The 15,552-nt window shown below is 35.5% G+C and overlaps 1 protein-coding gene and 2 non-coding genes across 4 annotated transcripts; 1 reads left to right on the top strand and 2 right to left on the bottom strand.

Moving 5' to 3' along the window:
• Window positions 1-3,942: 3,942 nt before the first annotated feature.
• On the bottom strand, window positions 3,943-4,015 carry trnar-acg (transfer RNA arginine (anticodon ACG)). The gene has a single exon. It is a non-coding gene; the product is annotated as a tRNA-Arg (tRNA).
• Window positions 4,016-4,760: 745 nt separating this feature from the next.
• trnar-acg (transfer RNA arginine (anticodon ACG)) lies at window positions 4,761-4,833 on the top strand. The gene has a single exon. It is a non-coding gene; the product is annotated as a tRNA-Arg (tRNA).
• Window positions 4,834-6,409: 1,576 nt separating this feature from the next.
• Window positions 6,410-13,511, bottom strand: brms1lb (BRMS1 like transcriptional repressor b). Of its 2 annotated transcripts, none has more exons than XM_007252957.4 (10): window positions 13,376-13,511; window positions 11,936-12,026; window positions 11,698-11,825; window positions 10,838-10,917; window positions 10,507-10,603; window positions 9,816-9,905; window positions 9,491-9,555; window positions 9,374-9,413; window positions 8,631-8,757; window positions 6,410-8,209 (listed from the first exon to the last, which is right to left on the bottom strand). In XM_007252957.4, the coding sequence occupies exons 1-10, from the start codon at window positions 13,509-13,511 to the stop codon at window positions 8,092-8,094; spliced, it is 972 nt and encodes a 323-aa protein (XP_007253019.3). In that variant the 3' UTR covers window positions 6,410-8,091. The 2 variants fall into 2 exon arrangements, with proteins under 2 accessions (XP_007253019.3, XP_007253020.3); XM_007252958.4 differs by having other exon boundaries at window positions 8,117-8,209; window positions 8,621-8,757.
• Between the last annotated feature and the right edge of the window lie 2,041 nt (window positions 13,512-15,552).

Raw genomic sequence — 15,552 nt, forward strand, 5'->3', positions numbered from 1 at the left:
AATGCGTAATTCACCAGTAGTTTCACTGTTATTACATGGATTGTTAATAGTGCGTAATTCACCAGTAGTTTCACTGTTATTACATGGATTGTTAATAATGCGTAATTCACCAGTAGTTTCACTGTTATTACATGGATTGTTAATAATGCGTAATTCACCAGTAGTTTCACTGTTATTACATGGATTTTTAATAATGCGTAATTCACCAGTAGTTTCACTGTTATTACATGGATTGTTAATAGTGCGTAATTCACCAGTAGTTTCACTGTTATTACATGGATTTTTAACAATGCGTAATTCACCAGTAGTTTCACTGTTATTACATGGATTGTTGACAGTGCGTAATTCACCAGTAGTTTCACTGTTATGACATGGATTGTTGATAGTGTGTAATTCACCAGTAGTTTCACTGTTATTACATGGATTTTTAATATTGCGTAATTCACCAGTAGTTTCACTGTTATTACATGGATTGTTAATAGTGCGTAATTCACCAGTAGTTTCACTGTTATTACATGGATTGTTAATAATGCGTAATTCACCAGTAGTTTCACTGTTATTACATGGATTTTTAATATTGCGTAATTCACCAGTAGTTTCACTGTTATTACATGTTTTTTTAATAATGCGTAATTCACCAGTAGTTTCACTGTTATTACATGGATTGTTGAAAGTGTATAATTCACCAGTAGTGTCACTGTTATTATATGGATTGTTAATAGTGCGTAATTCACCAGCAGTTTCACTGTTTTTACATGGATTTTTAATATTGTGTAATTCACCAGTAGTTTCACTGTTATTACATGGATAGTTAGACCATATGGGACAGATGACAGTGTGTTGAGTAGTGACACTGTTCTCTCCAGAATGTTCTTCACTACGTCTCCCAGTCTTTCATTAATGATACTTTCTAATAGTGGTGTTTTTCTAACAGTTGATAATATTTCATTGTTAAGATCAGCAGCTGATCTTTTTCATTTCTAATGATTTCTAATAATTGGTAAATTAATGAAATGATACTATAGACTAGACCTGTCGCAATAAATACAGTATTGATTTATAGTGCAATAAATAACCATGGCTTTGATCATTTTGCCACCCTTGAGATTGCTTTTGTGCTTATTTGCGTGTTTTTAAGATGAGATGTTACTTTTAACCAGTCGCACTGTTCTTTTCTCCTCTGCTCTCAGATGGAGGAGGGTGAGTAGGCCACCCCCCCCCCCCACTCACACACACACACACACACAGTACAGTTTTACTGCTGCTGTATTTTTTTAAACCATTTAACCAAGAGCTACATGAACATACGTAACTTATGTTTCAATGCAAGTCAACACTGCTTTTGTTTTCCAGACCTTCACGTGCGCCATGTCTGTACAGCATGTTTTGACATGCAAATGAGCCTCGTAGGAAGCAAACTAAACATTCATCCCATAGGTCCATCACACCAGCAAACAGCACAACATGCAAACGGTCTGTGATTGGATTTCGGACTCTAGAACAGTGTCACAAAATATATTTTTTAAATGACAATAAAATAGAAAAAATGGAAATTTGTTCCACCACCTTGGTGCCAGGACAGAGAAGAGTCTTCCATGGGATTTGAGGGATAGTTGGTCGAGCTGAGCTTTACTGGAAACTTTATGAGCTCTTTGTACCAATCTAGCTTTGACCGTTGGCAAGTTTGAAGTAACAGGCCAGTTTTTTTCCTGATATGATATAAATTATTGAACAAATTAAATAAGGAACTTTTCAAAGAAATGCTTTTTTACTTAAGATACTCATAGGATGGTGTATAGATACTTTTATTTTAGTTTGTTAACCACACAAAGAAAAATGTTTAGTACTTTTTAATAATGGTGCTTGAATATCTGCCATCCATTTATGTTGCTAACTTGCTAAAAGTACACATTTTAAAATATCCTTGGTGAAACTCCAACTTGTGAAATGTGGTCCTACATTACATTACTTCACCAGTGTTGACACATGGGCTATATATTACCTTTACAGCTGCACGCACTGGCCTTATCAGACAGTCCATGCCTGCATACAAACATTGAAAGGGGGAAAGGGTGAAGGGGAGGTTGGGTCAGCAGAAGTGGGGTCCTTGATTGAATCAGAGGGGCTGCAGGAGGAAGAGGGGGAAGTGCAGTGGCTAAACAAATACAGCTAACACAGAAAAGCTGAAACTGGTGTAACTGGCTTTTTTAGTCAGTAATGGTCCTCATTCCTCTCCACACCTTTGTTATTGAGCTGGATATTTGGTTCTGGTTCTGGTTAGTCTGCATGTCTTTCTATTCATATGCGTAACTTAATGGCTCTTAGTAAATTGTCCTCATTGTCCTCCTCAGTTTTTTAACATAATTCCAGCATATTTGGTTCCCTAAATGCTATACCTTTTATGTTAGTGCACATTAAAATTTAACTAGCTCTGTTATTAAATGTGTTTTTAATTGCACACTTAAGACTGATGTATGTAGACTTTAACATATATGGTCAAGACAGTGAACTGTAAATTTTGATGTTTACAGTGTACAGAAGTGTGGACGATATTTTCCTAAATCATTTAATTAATTAGTTACTGCAGTAATTATATTTTTGGTAATATGACAAAACAGAAAAATATTGAATTCACTTCAGACCGTATTACAATTACAAAATAAATATTTAAATAATTAGTGTTAGTATAACAGTTTAAACATTAGTAGAAACAAAAAAAATCTAGATCTAAAAATCTAAATAATGCAACATAAAAATAATGTAATGTAACAAAAAATTACCACAATACTAAAGAGCAGCAAAGTAAGTGCATGGATTTAGACTGTAAACCTAAACAATTATATATTAAATGTATTTAAACATTCTAACTAAATTGCAAAACACTTAAAAATAGACCAATTTCATTCTGCTTTTAACACATTTAAAAAACAATTCTACCAATATCATCATGTACAAAACCAGTATGCCACACCTCTGTTACATACTACAGAAATTATTTCTTTACAGATTTCTTTTAGGTAGGGGTCTGCTTATTGACTGAGCACTGATTTGTAATGTTTTGTCTATATTTAAAAAAAAAATCCAGCACATTTGCTGGAAATCCAGCACAACTGATATTTCATTATTTTGAGATACCAATTCATTTTGAGATACTAATTTATTATTTTGAGATAATATCTCATAATTTTTAGATAGAAAATCATTATTTTGAAATAATAATTCATTATTTTGAGATACCAATTCATAATTTTGACATTCTATCTCATTATTTTAAGAAAGTAAGGATTCAAGGAGATTTTATTGTCATTTGCATCACGTGGTACATGAGGTGGAACGAAATTGTGTTCTCACGATCCAGTTTACACCCAAAGAGCTGTTATTAATATAGATAAAAAAGAGTACAATAAAAATAGAATATAAATATATAGATAAATACCCCAAAATAACAAAAAAAATAAATAGAGTAGAAAGGTTTCAGCAACATGAAGTCCAGATTGCAAGTGTGCTATAGCAGCATGTTATGGAATTTGAGCAGTGGAGATAAAGTGTCTCAGTGCAACTAAAGTAACCATGTTTATAAACATTCATTTGTCCTTGGTGTCAGTGCAGTGTGTTTGATAAGTGGAGTTTAAAAGTCTTACAGCTTCCGGAATGAAGCTGGTTCTGAGTCTGGTTGTTTTGCACTTAATGCTCCGCAGCCTCCGGCCTGAGGGGAGTGGGACAAAAAGTGCGTGTGCTGGGTGGGTGGGATCCTTCCTGATGCAGGTGGCCCTTTTCCTGCATCTGGAGGTGTAAATGTCTGTGGTGCTGGGGAAGCTAACTCCAACAATCCTCTGTGTAAGTCATTATTTTGGGGAAAAAACACATGTGGGTACAGTGATAGACACTTTAAAAAAAAATAGATAAAAGGAAACAGATTAAAGTGTGGGGGATAAAAAGCTTCGAGCCAGCCAGGAGTCGAACCTAGAATCTTCTGATCCGTAGTCAGACGCGTTATCCATTGCGCCACTGGCCCTGTTAGCAGGGTTGAGGGGAGGGGTGGTTAAGAACACTCCACTCCTCCCCCGTTCAGTAGTACAAGACGTGAACCAGCAATGTGGCCAAATGGGTTTCTTTTCGTCTAGGAAAGGAATTGAACCTCCCTAGCTGAGAGTTTTAAAGCAAGCACAGACCATTAGCTTCATGACCAGTGCTTTCAGCAAAACCAGGAGCTTCCTGTTAGCACTGTGCTAATCCTGTCAGGCTGTAGTTAGAGCCTTACTGAAAAGCAGGGGTGGGTAACCCAGATCCAGAAAGTAAAAATCCGTCCCAGGGTTTTGCACCAACTGCCTGCAGCACAGCCGCCCAGACAGTTGGTACAAAACCCTGGGATGGATTTTTATTTTCTGGACCTGGGTCACCCACTCTGCTGAAAAGTTATAATTGTGAAATCAATCTTGTGCATTTGATTAAATATCACTGAACCTTTGTTTGGATTTATGGTCAGATTAGATTGACATTGTGGCCAGAAATTGAGTTTTGTAAATATATGTAAACGTTATTAGATATCTACCACTGTATTTTTAGAATGGGTGTTTTTAACGACATAAACCTTTTGACTTTTCAGCTCCACGCATGAAGCTGTTTAAGCTTTCACTGAGCAATTTTACAAAATCTTGAACTCTCTAGTTAGACAGTGTGTAGTCCTAACAAAGCTCTTTCTTTTGACATGCTTCCAGATGGATTGGTTTTCAGTACCCCTCCCCTTAGTGCTGCTCACAGGGCCAGTGGCGCAATGGATAACGCGTCTGACTACGGATCAGAAGATTCTAGGTTCGACTCCTGGCTGGCTCGGAACTTTTCCTCACTTAATCTCTAACTTTTCATTGTAAACTTGCAAACCTCTGATGGACTAAAATCAGGAGATAACTTAATTTTACATTTTTATTATTTTATTATTTTTATAAATCACTATAGGGCAAATGTTCTCATTATCCCAACTACTATAAATTGATAATTAACACACATTTCGATACTTGAATCACAGTTTACATCTTAAAAAAAAAAAAAAAAAAAAAATATATATATATATATATATATATATATATATATATATATATATATATATATAATCTGCTTCTGTATACTGAAGATACAGCAACATTTTTATTAAAAATCAATACATTAAATAAATAGTATTATTCCAATACAAAGCAGTCACCATTAACTAAGATCATTTAAAAAATGGGGATTGAACTGGGTTCCCATTAGCATTAGTTAAGACACCAAGGCCAAACTGATTTAATATAATCATATACCATTTTTTTCGCACTATAAGGTGCTTAAAATCCTTCAATTTTCCCAAAAATCATCAGTGCACCTTATAATCTGGTGCGCCTATGTAAGAATTTTACCAGTCAGGTTGTAGGGAGCATAAAAGCCCTCTTAAAGTGATATAACAGTGAGTTTAATTTTAGCTTCCCAGAAGTATTAACCGCTAACTGTGCTAAACGCTAGCTCTTTGGCCGTGCAGAGGTAAATATTATCGACCTGTAGCCTGCTGCCAACCCTGGCTAGCATTGCTTTCTTCACTGCTACATATTTGTCATCTCTTGAACCTAGGTAGGGAAACTCATGCACTATTCACTCTCTGTCAAACCTCTAACCCAAGCTGTTCTACGTTTTATGAGTTGACTTTTACCAAATAACTTAAATCTGTGCTATCTTTGGACATAAAGAATGTAAAACATCCCAGTATATAAGCAATTCAGCAGAGTGATTAAGAGGGAGGTCTTTCTTTTCCTAATTTCTAATTACATAAGATTTTGTTTTGTGTCTATTAACAGATGTGTCCATTAAAGAAGCTCTTGTTGATATTCAGTAAGAGTTCTATTTCTGTTTCTATTTCTATTCGACTTATATTAGACAATGTCATTTACCACTCTGACCTATGTTAACATATAGTCACTGTTCAAAATAGCAACTTTTCAGAAAGTTCAGACTAAAACTACTTTTTTGATGAGAGGCTGAAGCTGCTGATTCATGTTAAGAAGTTAATTGGAACCTGGACTGGTGACTCTAATCAGGATCAATAAATGAGCTGACCATATCCATACGATTTTCAATAATTGAATGACATCAATATCAGACACAGTACTGATATAGGATTATATTACATTTTTTACTTTTTGAAGAAACACATTTAGATTTTTAATATAGTCATAATATTTAAATCACATTTTGTTTTAATTTATTCATGTTATTTTCATATTGCAATGGAAAATACCATGTTGACCAGACTAAACAGAGCACTGCAGCACAAAAAATGTTCAAAAGTAATTAAAAGACATTCGAGGAGGCCTGCAGACATGTGGTCATCATGTGGTTAAGCACAAATCATCATGTTTAAGTAATGTAATCCTCCATCTAGTTCCAATTATTTACACTTTAATCCACATACAAAGTTAAAATTCAAGACATATAACTGTCTCATAAAACAAGGCCATAGCACACTTAAATCACAGATTACAGTCACTGTAAACATTTGCCCTCTCGTTTGTTTGTGGAAATCAATCCATGAGCATGCTGTCTGACAGCCTGGAGCAGTTAATTTAAATTACACCTGATTGGCACTAGGGCAGACAGACAGCTAGGACCGGAGATCATCTAATTATGGGTAGAGTCTGATGGATTTAATGATTCAAAAACAGCTTCTTTTTTTTTTTAATGTTGTGTTAGGGTGGAGGATTGCCAACATGGTGCCACAACAAACTATTGTACACAAAGGTGTTAAACACCAGTCAAGCATAACATTATGACCACCTCCTTTTCTGTTTCTACAACCATTAATCATTTTTTAAACTACACTGAGGATATAACAGTACCCTGTCTTTCTGTAATTACAGACTATCATCTATCTAATTTCCTGTACAGTTCATTATTCTCCTTTCACCTTGTCCTTCAGTGGTTAAGATTTCACAGGACCAACACAGAGCAGCTATTATTTAGGTGTTGGGTCATACTTATCACTGTAGTGACACTGACATGGTGGTAGTTTGTTAGTGTGTGTTACGCTAGAGCATCCTAATAGACTGAACAGTGTTTAAAAACTCCAGCAGCACTGCTGTTTGTAATTCACTCCTACCATAACAACACACACCACTAGCACACTCTGCTCTTTGGTGATTGTGTGGTGATCCTGACCATTGTAGAACAAGAAGTACACAGAGAAACAGATGGACTACAAAATGCTCCCTATATGCATTGTTGAGCTGTAAAAATGGTTGATAGTTGTAGAAATATGGTCATGCTATGCTTAATCAGTGTTTGCCAGCAATTTAAAAGCAAGCAAAAATATATCCCACTCTGAAATAAGAAGGAATCACTACAAACTCCATGACGCAAGAACACTTAAGTGATGATACTATTTTGTCCCATTTCATGAAAATCTGACACACAAAAAAATTAGTACATAAGAGATATGAATCTGCACTTGATCAAGGCTTTTATATAATGCTACATTTCTGGCACTGAACTGTTTGACAGCAACGTACAGCTTAATCATAATAATGGAAATGGTCTGAGGTATGTATGTACAATCTCCTTTAGACAGAGATTTGAAAAAGCAAACACTGCTTCAGTTATGTGTAGATTTATACGATTTAAGCACATGACTACGGCATATAGATAATGCACTGACAGTAATATGACATAACACTGGATTCAGACTCGATTTCAGGATCAGCAGCACACACAGCTCTATTTGGCGTTAGGCAGCTGCCTTCATTATCATTCTTTCACTTTTTACCACTTCTAAAGTTCAAATAACGTGAAATAACAGCTAATCTCTCAAGGTCCCATTAAGGCACAAGTGCATGCAAACACTTCCTTTCACTGTTTCCATGGCAACCAGTCTTTTTTTCCCCCTCTTCTTTTTAGCAGCATGAAATTCCTCTCAGGCTGAGAGGATGAAAGTATACGGCACATACACACGCAGGACCTGAAACAGTCCAGCATCTTTAGCAAGCAGAAGAGAAATGGAGATGGCGATGGTGAAGCTGATTTCTGGGTAGAACAGCAGCACTGAGAGTGAAGTGGAGAACAGAAGAATGTCTATGAGTGTTTGATAGTGTATTTGCCTTTCTGCAGCTGAGCGATGTAGAGTTTTGACTTGCTGCCATCGAAACGCTTGAAACACACTTCGTCGTGGTTAATGGTGGTAATAATGGCACTAAAGGAAAAGAATAAGAAAAGGTATTTAGTGCAAACTCTCTCAAACTTGTTATAAACATACTAAGAGAAGAGCTAAGTAAGGGTACTGCAGTTCCTTTTTTACGGTCAAAGACTTTTAAGACTTTTACATTGAACATAGCACAGAGGTGGTTGTGCACTTGGTGTAAAGGAAGTACACTGCATCAATTACATTTCAAGATGATCCTATATAGTAAAAAAAAGATTTCTTAAAGCTAAAATAAAGCTTCTTCATAACAGAACCAATATTTTACTAACTATGTTGTTGTGTTACAATTCCAGCAAAATTGTGATAAACAAAAGTGATAAATTGTCTTCTTTTTCCACATGCTGTCTATAGCACAAATTAAAACAGCCACTTCAACATCCCCAGTGCCTTGCACAGACTTACACTGCCCTACCTGGTGGGGTACTCATCTTTACGGCTAATTGATATGGCCTGCCCTCGGCTGTACCACTTGCTGTCGTAGAACAGGCGGCCGTCCTCAGACCGTGCAACATGATGATGCCTCTCAGCTTTTGATGAAACTGGTTAACAAAGACAGAATTGCTTTCATTACAGAAACACAAACATATTAGTGTTATCTTCTTGAGACCCTGCTTCCTGATATAGGGACATTTCATTTCTGCCTCTCTGCACCATGATACCTAATTTTTCTAATTTTGTCTCATATGAAAACAATGCTACCATCTAGTGGTCAACATTAATGACAACATTACATGCAATTGACAAACAATAAGATGGGCGAATCCCAGTAAAACGTTTTTACAGCCAATCCAGAGAGAAACATGGACCAGGTAAAAATTGTCATTGCATATTATATGTTTGAAGTGTTTGTTTTTATGTTAAGTAAAACAGTTCTGATTATATATTTTCTGAACTAAACCAGTCTGTGCGGTGTATATTCACAGTAGCCTATAAAGATTTCAGCAATGATTTGGTTAAAATGCTGTTACTTTGTATTGCTCAGTAAATAGACAATACATTAATTGTATGTAATGATTGTAAAGATGTAAAAAGCATGAAGTTAAATATGAAACATAACAGCAAAAATCCTTTTAACATTTTAAGCAAGATTAATGTATTATTTTCTGGTGTGATGAGTCACATCAAACTGTGACTACATTATACGAGTATACTCACCATCAACTTTTACTCTGTGTGGCCCCATTGAAGCCACTGCCTGCAAAACAAAAGCACAGCAAATAAAACAATCCCCTCCTACAAATCAATATTGCTCTAAGCAAAACACATTCAAACCTTTCTGATAGCGGTCCAGTCTTCAAGTATGTCCAGGTCTTGCAACATGTAAACAATATATGGTCGTTTGAGGGTTAAGGAAACCCTCAGAAACTTGGATACTACAGAAAACTGTGTATTAAAGAAAAATGTCTTTATAAATTGCTGTAACAAACAAAGCAATCTACCACTGATAATCATTAAATGATCAGAACATATTCCTTTAGCTTTTAGATATAAATCACTGCTCTTGTATCAAATAAATAATAAATCAGTGATTAGTTTAGTCTTGTAATTCTGTCTAGATTAAAAATTTCATGAAGCTGTAGTGAGGAGTAAAGGATATCTGATACAACAACAGGTTTCTTTTTTTTGCCAGGGCAGAAGGGATCTTTCTTTTTGTTCGTTCTTGCCTGCAAGCCATCATTCCACAGTTCTGGTGTAGAAAAAAAAAACACATCAATCAAAGAACAAAAAAGTAATTGTATATGTCAGAACAGTGTGCTGATATCTTATACAAATGGAATAGCATCTCATAATCACCACTTTGTTTTTTAAGTACACAGTTGCTTCTAGTGTGTTACAATATTTCCCCTTAGTTGCAATAATATTCTCATCCTTACAGTAGAGTTCCAACATATAGCTCTGAATACTAGTGACTAAGGGCATCAGTGAGGTCTGGTACCGGTTAATTGGATGACAGGTTTTGCCACCTCAACTTGCCCAAAGTTATTAGATGCAGCCTTATCAACTACAAAGGATGAAGGCCTGGATGCTCCACACAGCTTCCAATTCTCAAGCTCTGCATCTTTCACTCAGCACTGAGCACTGCGAATTCAGGCGGCAAGTTCACTGTTCTACTGATCAGTGTCTTTATACAGAAATAATAATAGAAGATGTGTGTGACATCTGTGTTAGGAATGGTTGAAGTTTAGAATAGGTTATTTGGGCACAGGCATAAACCTAATCATTATGTAATACCAAACAAATCATTTTCACTACAGGTTATCTGAAGACATAGAAGCTTGAAGTTCTACCTGAAGTGATGTCTATACTGTGTCTGTGTTCCTCCAGCCGCCTGATCTTTTCCTCCAGTTCATTCTGAACTGTGTCAAACAGCAGCAGCTTCTCACTCTGCCAGAGAAAACCACAGTGACAAAGCAGTTAATAAAACAGACAAGAGGCCAGACACATTCAGGCCTGCACTGTCAGTGTACTAGCTTCCTTTTTCTGACAATTTGAAGCTTAATTTAAAAATGGAAAATTAGGTCTAAAACTTGATTTTTTTCCCCTATTTAGTATAATAAAGAAGAAATGGGTGACCATTTTTATTACACCACTTTTTAATGTAAAAAATATTTTTCTTACCTCCCAGTGCTGACTTGCTGCCTGCATCTCACAGTCGTATTTATTCCTCACAGACTCCAAACACAGCTCACGGTAGATACCTGCAATGCACATCACAAGGGCTAATGAAGAAACATACGCTACATGTAACAAATGAGCTTGTCACTCTTCATTTGTATCAGTGTTCAGATTCATTTAACACATCAGTCTTACAGTTTTTCATGCAATTTTAGAATTCATTCTGTCTGCTGGAAATAATCATATAAATCATATAGCAGGCATATGTTTGGTTATATAATCTGTATTTAAATGTGTAGACTATTTAAATGCAGCATTTAATTAAGTTATGCTACCCAGTGCATACACAATGATGTTTTAATTCTATAGATGTGCTGGGTTTCTGCCTATTTTAAATTATATTTATTTAATTAGTTTAATATAATAATACTGTTTAGATTTATCAATAGGCATGACTACAAAATAAGGAATCTCAAGATCTCTAAAAAAAAAAACTGCATGTGACAACATTGTTTTTTCAAAAACTTCAAAATCATCAATAAAAAGCAAATGTTTTAACAACCTGAACATTACAAAGATTTTGTTTTGACAGGCATCAACAGCTGTGATTAGGAACTGCAGCTTAATCACATTACTGTGCTGTATAAATTCTCTGACTCTTTAAACCTAATTCCAACCAAGGGATGCTATCGTCGTGTACGCCCAGCTTTTTATTTTTTTCAAAGAAAAGTTTATTTTTGTTTGGCTTTTTCTTAAAACCATGATGATTGCCCATTTAGTTGTCAAATTCATATAATTATTATAATACTGATTATTAGTACATTACTGTATAAAGCATTTACTATATTTTAGTGGAAACTCACCTGCCACCTTTGTACGTATCTGCATATTCTCCTGTAGGTTGGCAAGGGGTTCTAGATACTCTGGAGCACTGCCAGCTTTTACCTCTTGGAGTTTAAGATCCACTTGATTAAGCCTTTCCTTGTACAGCCTGGTAAAGTTGAACGATATTAGAGACTTGAATTGCTGAGTTATTGTATTCATGTGTAATGTATGACCTGGATTCTGCTGGTGTATTTTCAATAGCCTAATGACACTCACTGGTCCTTGAGGTCAGTGAACTGCTTCTCAAGGCTGGTCATCTCATCCAAGCACTCCATTCGCCTCCTTTCACAGTCCTCATCATCCATTTCTGCATGAGAAAACATCTCTCCATCACACACAAACAACCACAAGCACTGAAAACCCTGACAAATAGGCTCATTATTCAACATTTAGTGAATCTTATGTATACAATCCACAATGTCATGACTTATGTAATGTATTATATAGTTATAGGGAGGTTGAATGGAAAAGGGCAGTGCGCAGTTAAACGTGTAGATGTTGCACAGTGGCAGATATAGACTTTTTTTGGCAATTGTTGATAGTGTTGTTGAAGCTCAGTGTAACATCTGTATGGAACTGGTGGCCCTGAGCCCTAGTCTGTGGAGTAAGCTTGGTAGGAACTTGGTTTGGGACACCAGACCTCACCTTTTAACCTGCCATAGGCGTTAAAACATCTACCCCTAGAGTGGTAGATGTTCTGCACTGTGACCGGGTTTGATGAAGCTCCTCATCATTGAGTGAACCAAGAGATCAAGCTGATCTTATAAGAAAACTTTACTGCTCCTGTTCTGCCATTAACTCTGAGAATTTTCCTCTGCTTTCTGTAATAACTACATGGCAGTACTGTACTTTTACTTTTAGTACTTCAGCAGAACATTTTATAATAAACTACTTGCAATACTTAAGTGCATAAAAATATTGAATTCTTTAGTACTTCTACTTAAGTGTGCAGCTAAAAAAAACTATAACTTCTACTTAAGTCACTTTTTTGATAGAGAACACAGACTTACTCAAGTCTCTAGTACTTTATACATGTCTAAATATTTCACATTTTTTACAGAGTCAGGGTTCATTTTAAAGTGACCATTTGCAATCACTTGTACCTGCAAACTAGGTTTAATCATTACAATTAGAATTTGTAGTAACGTTTATTATCAAACATGAAACCTTTTTATTTAATGCTTCAATATGAATCTTTCAGATTTATAATATCTATATAAGATGTATAATATCAGGCAGGAAATTGACAAAAATTCTGTCTGTTAACGGGTTAATTCAGTTATTCTTAATTTAAGGTGCTCCTGAAATAACTTTTTCCTCAATTAACACACAGGTCAAAAATGATCCACCTTAAATGGTGCAGCAGTCATTTGGTGACTGTGTTTATATTCTGCAGTAGACTGAATGGAACCGCTACAACATTTAAGGTGGAAAGGATAATTCAATCTCGTTGGTTAAACAGAGTATTAGGATTTTTTGCCCTAAAACGGGCCCTAAATCATTAACACTACTGCAACTTCAACACAGAACGAGTTTATGTTCATAGAGAGGAGACAGATCCACACACCCCGCCGTAGACAGAGGAGATGTGCTGTGTTTACTGGAGCTGGAAAGATCTTTATTATTAGCTGTGTAGTTAGTTAATAATTAATCTACCTGAACTGTCTCCGTCTTCAGAAGCGGAGGAGCTGACCGTGTCCTCCTCCTCTGAGCTGCTGGCCTCCTGATCAGGGAAATCTACGTCCATGTCGTCGTGGTTGGAGTCTTTTCTGTCCCGGGAGTGAACCGGCATGATGACCACAGAACACACAGAAAACCCGCTCAGAGAACAACACACACACCCCAAACCCTGAACACCCAGCAGCACAGGGACCAGGTAAACAACCGGCAACCAGAGACACCACAGCAATCACGCCTCAGTCATGGCCACGTGGATAACCAATCATGCGTCTCTATATAAATTATTCATAGTGCGCCTTTTTTCATTCGTCCAAATCAGCACCGAGGCATGATGGGAGATGTAGTTCATATTTTTGACCCTGATAAAAAGACACACTCACAACAGTCTATGCTCACAACCAACAGAGGGCGACAGATATAGGAGTCATTATTAGAACCCTCGCCCTCAAAAACAAAAAATAAAAAATATATTTTAATTTTTTTTAATGAATTTTGCAATGTATCATTTTATAAAACATTACATCATAATATACAGAAATAATATTTTCCCTGCTTAATCATTTTTTTTATCTTCGTTTTTAATTTCCACAACAGCACAGATAAAGACAGTGTGGACAAAATATGTGCCCACAATAAATAAATACAAAAACATTAATGAGCTGCTTACTGAATTTATTTAATTCAGTTTTAAACTTGGTATCAATATTCAGAAATGGGTCTGGGCTCTTATGGGCTAAAGTTGCAAAAAAGTAGAATTGTTTATTAATTGTTCATTGTTCTGTTCAAAATTATATTTTTCCATAAAAGTTTTACATGGAGACCATATAAGAAATGTAACATGAAATCAATATTAATTGTTGTTGAACTTTCAGTGTGAAGGTTGTGATTTAAATTTAAACATCTATGTTGGGGACACAAGAAGCGTGTAATAATGATACTTACCCATAGTTTTCAGTGCATCTGCAAAGAAAATGAAACCCAATTTGAATTATTTGGTTTCAGAATGATTTGATTCATGAAAATCAGTGATGTTTAATAATTAGTTTTATACGGTTTTCTGCACATCAGTGACCCACTACATGTGCATGGGATCTGCACTGCAGAGTCATGCAGCAAAATAGAATGTGTGCCAAATGTCACCAATGTGATGCTTTTTATTAAACGGATAGTTCCTGTTCTGAAATGATGCTGATGTAAAACTGAGAGCAATTCACATTAAAACTACAGAAGGAAGTAAATAATATGTTTCTTTAATGTAAACAGCTTCAAATTTCTATGGTTTCATTATGCTGCATTCAGATAGTGTGAAAACTGTTGAATAATATTTTTTCCACTCCTTAAACTGCACTGAACTTACACATATATACTGGAAAACTTTATTTTTATGTTCATATTTTCATAATATGAACTAGTCTTGTTTAGGTTCAAAACGACTGTTTACTCTCCAGTTCATAAAGTCCACAAATGAACAATAAGCTGCATATGCATCCCCTTTTTAACTTTAGGATGCCATCAAAACAAATATTCACCTATTCATTCTACAGCAATTTATCTTTGCCTATATTTACTAATGATTGTAAAGAGTGTTCCATCTTGCAATACGATTGAATAAAGGCAATCAAATGGAAAATATTTAGAAATGAATCAGTCTCAGTGGTGCAGTAAGAGAAACAATGTTTTTTCCAAAAGGTGATCATGCCTAATCATTTAAAATATAGAATTTAAAATACTCACAAAAAGCAAACAATAATATATTTTACAGTCCTGTATAGTAGTCCTGCAAAAACCTGAAACAGGCTTATAAAAAAAGAGTTAAATTGGTATTTACTAATTAACCTTCTTCCAAAGAGCACTTGATGGCAGAACAGTATTTTCCAGGCATCACTGCAAATACATATTACACTACACTATGTAAACTATAAAAATATATATATTTTCATTATTTATTCCAAGTTACTTGGAAATAATGAATATTTTTTATTAAGTAGGTTATTTTATATTGTTGCTATTTTAGTATGCACGTAAGATTTAACAGAGACTATTTCCAAATTGTTTTAGACCATTTTTATTGGTCAAATCATTAAAGCTATTTCATGCTGTGTGGGGCAGCTGTGGCCTAAAGATTAAAGAATGGGTTTGGCACTGAAAAGTTA

Source organism: Astyanax mexicanus, chromosome 1 (genome assembly GCF_023375975.1).
Source record: "Astyanax mexicanus isolate ESR-SI-001 chromosome 1, AstMex3_surface, whole genome shotgun sequence".
In the NCBI taxonomy this organism is placed as follows: domain Eukaryota; kingdom Metazoa; phylum Chordata; class Actinopteri; order Characiformes; family Acestrorhamphidae; genus Astyanax; species Astyanax mexicanus.

What these genes read in the sequence shown, in the direction of transcription:
- brms1lb (XM_007252957.4), bottom strand. Translation starts at nt 13,511, where the DNA reads ATGCCGGTTCACTCCCGGGACAGAAAAGACTCCAACCACGACGACATG. An exon ending in CAGTATAGACATCACTTCAG is followed by an intron (nt 9,906 to 10,506) that starts GTAGAACTTCAA and finishes TTTCTACACCAG; the next exon opens with AACTGTGGAATGATGGCTTG. An exon ending in GAAACCTGTTGTTGTATCAG is followed by an intron (nt 9,556 to 9,815) that starts ATATCCTTTACT and finishes TAACCCTCAAAC; the next exon opens with GACCATATATTGTTTACATG.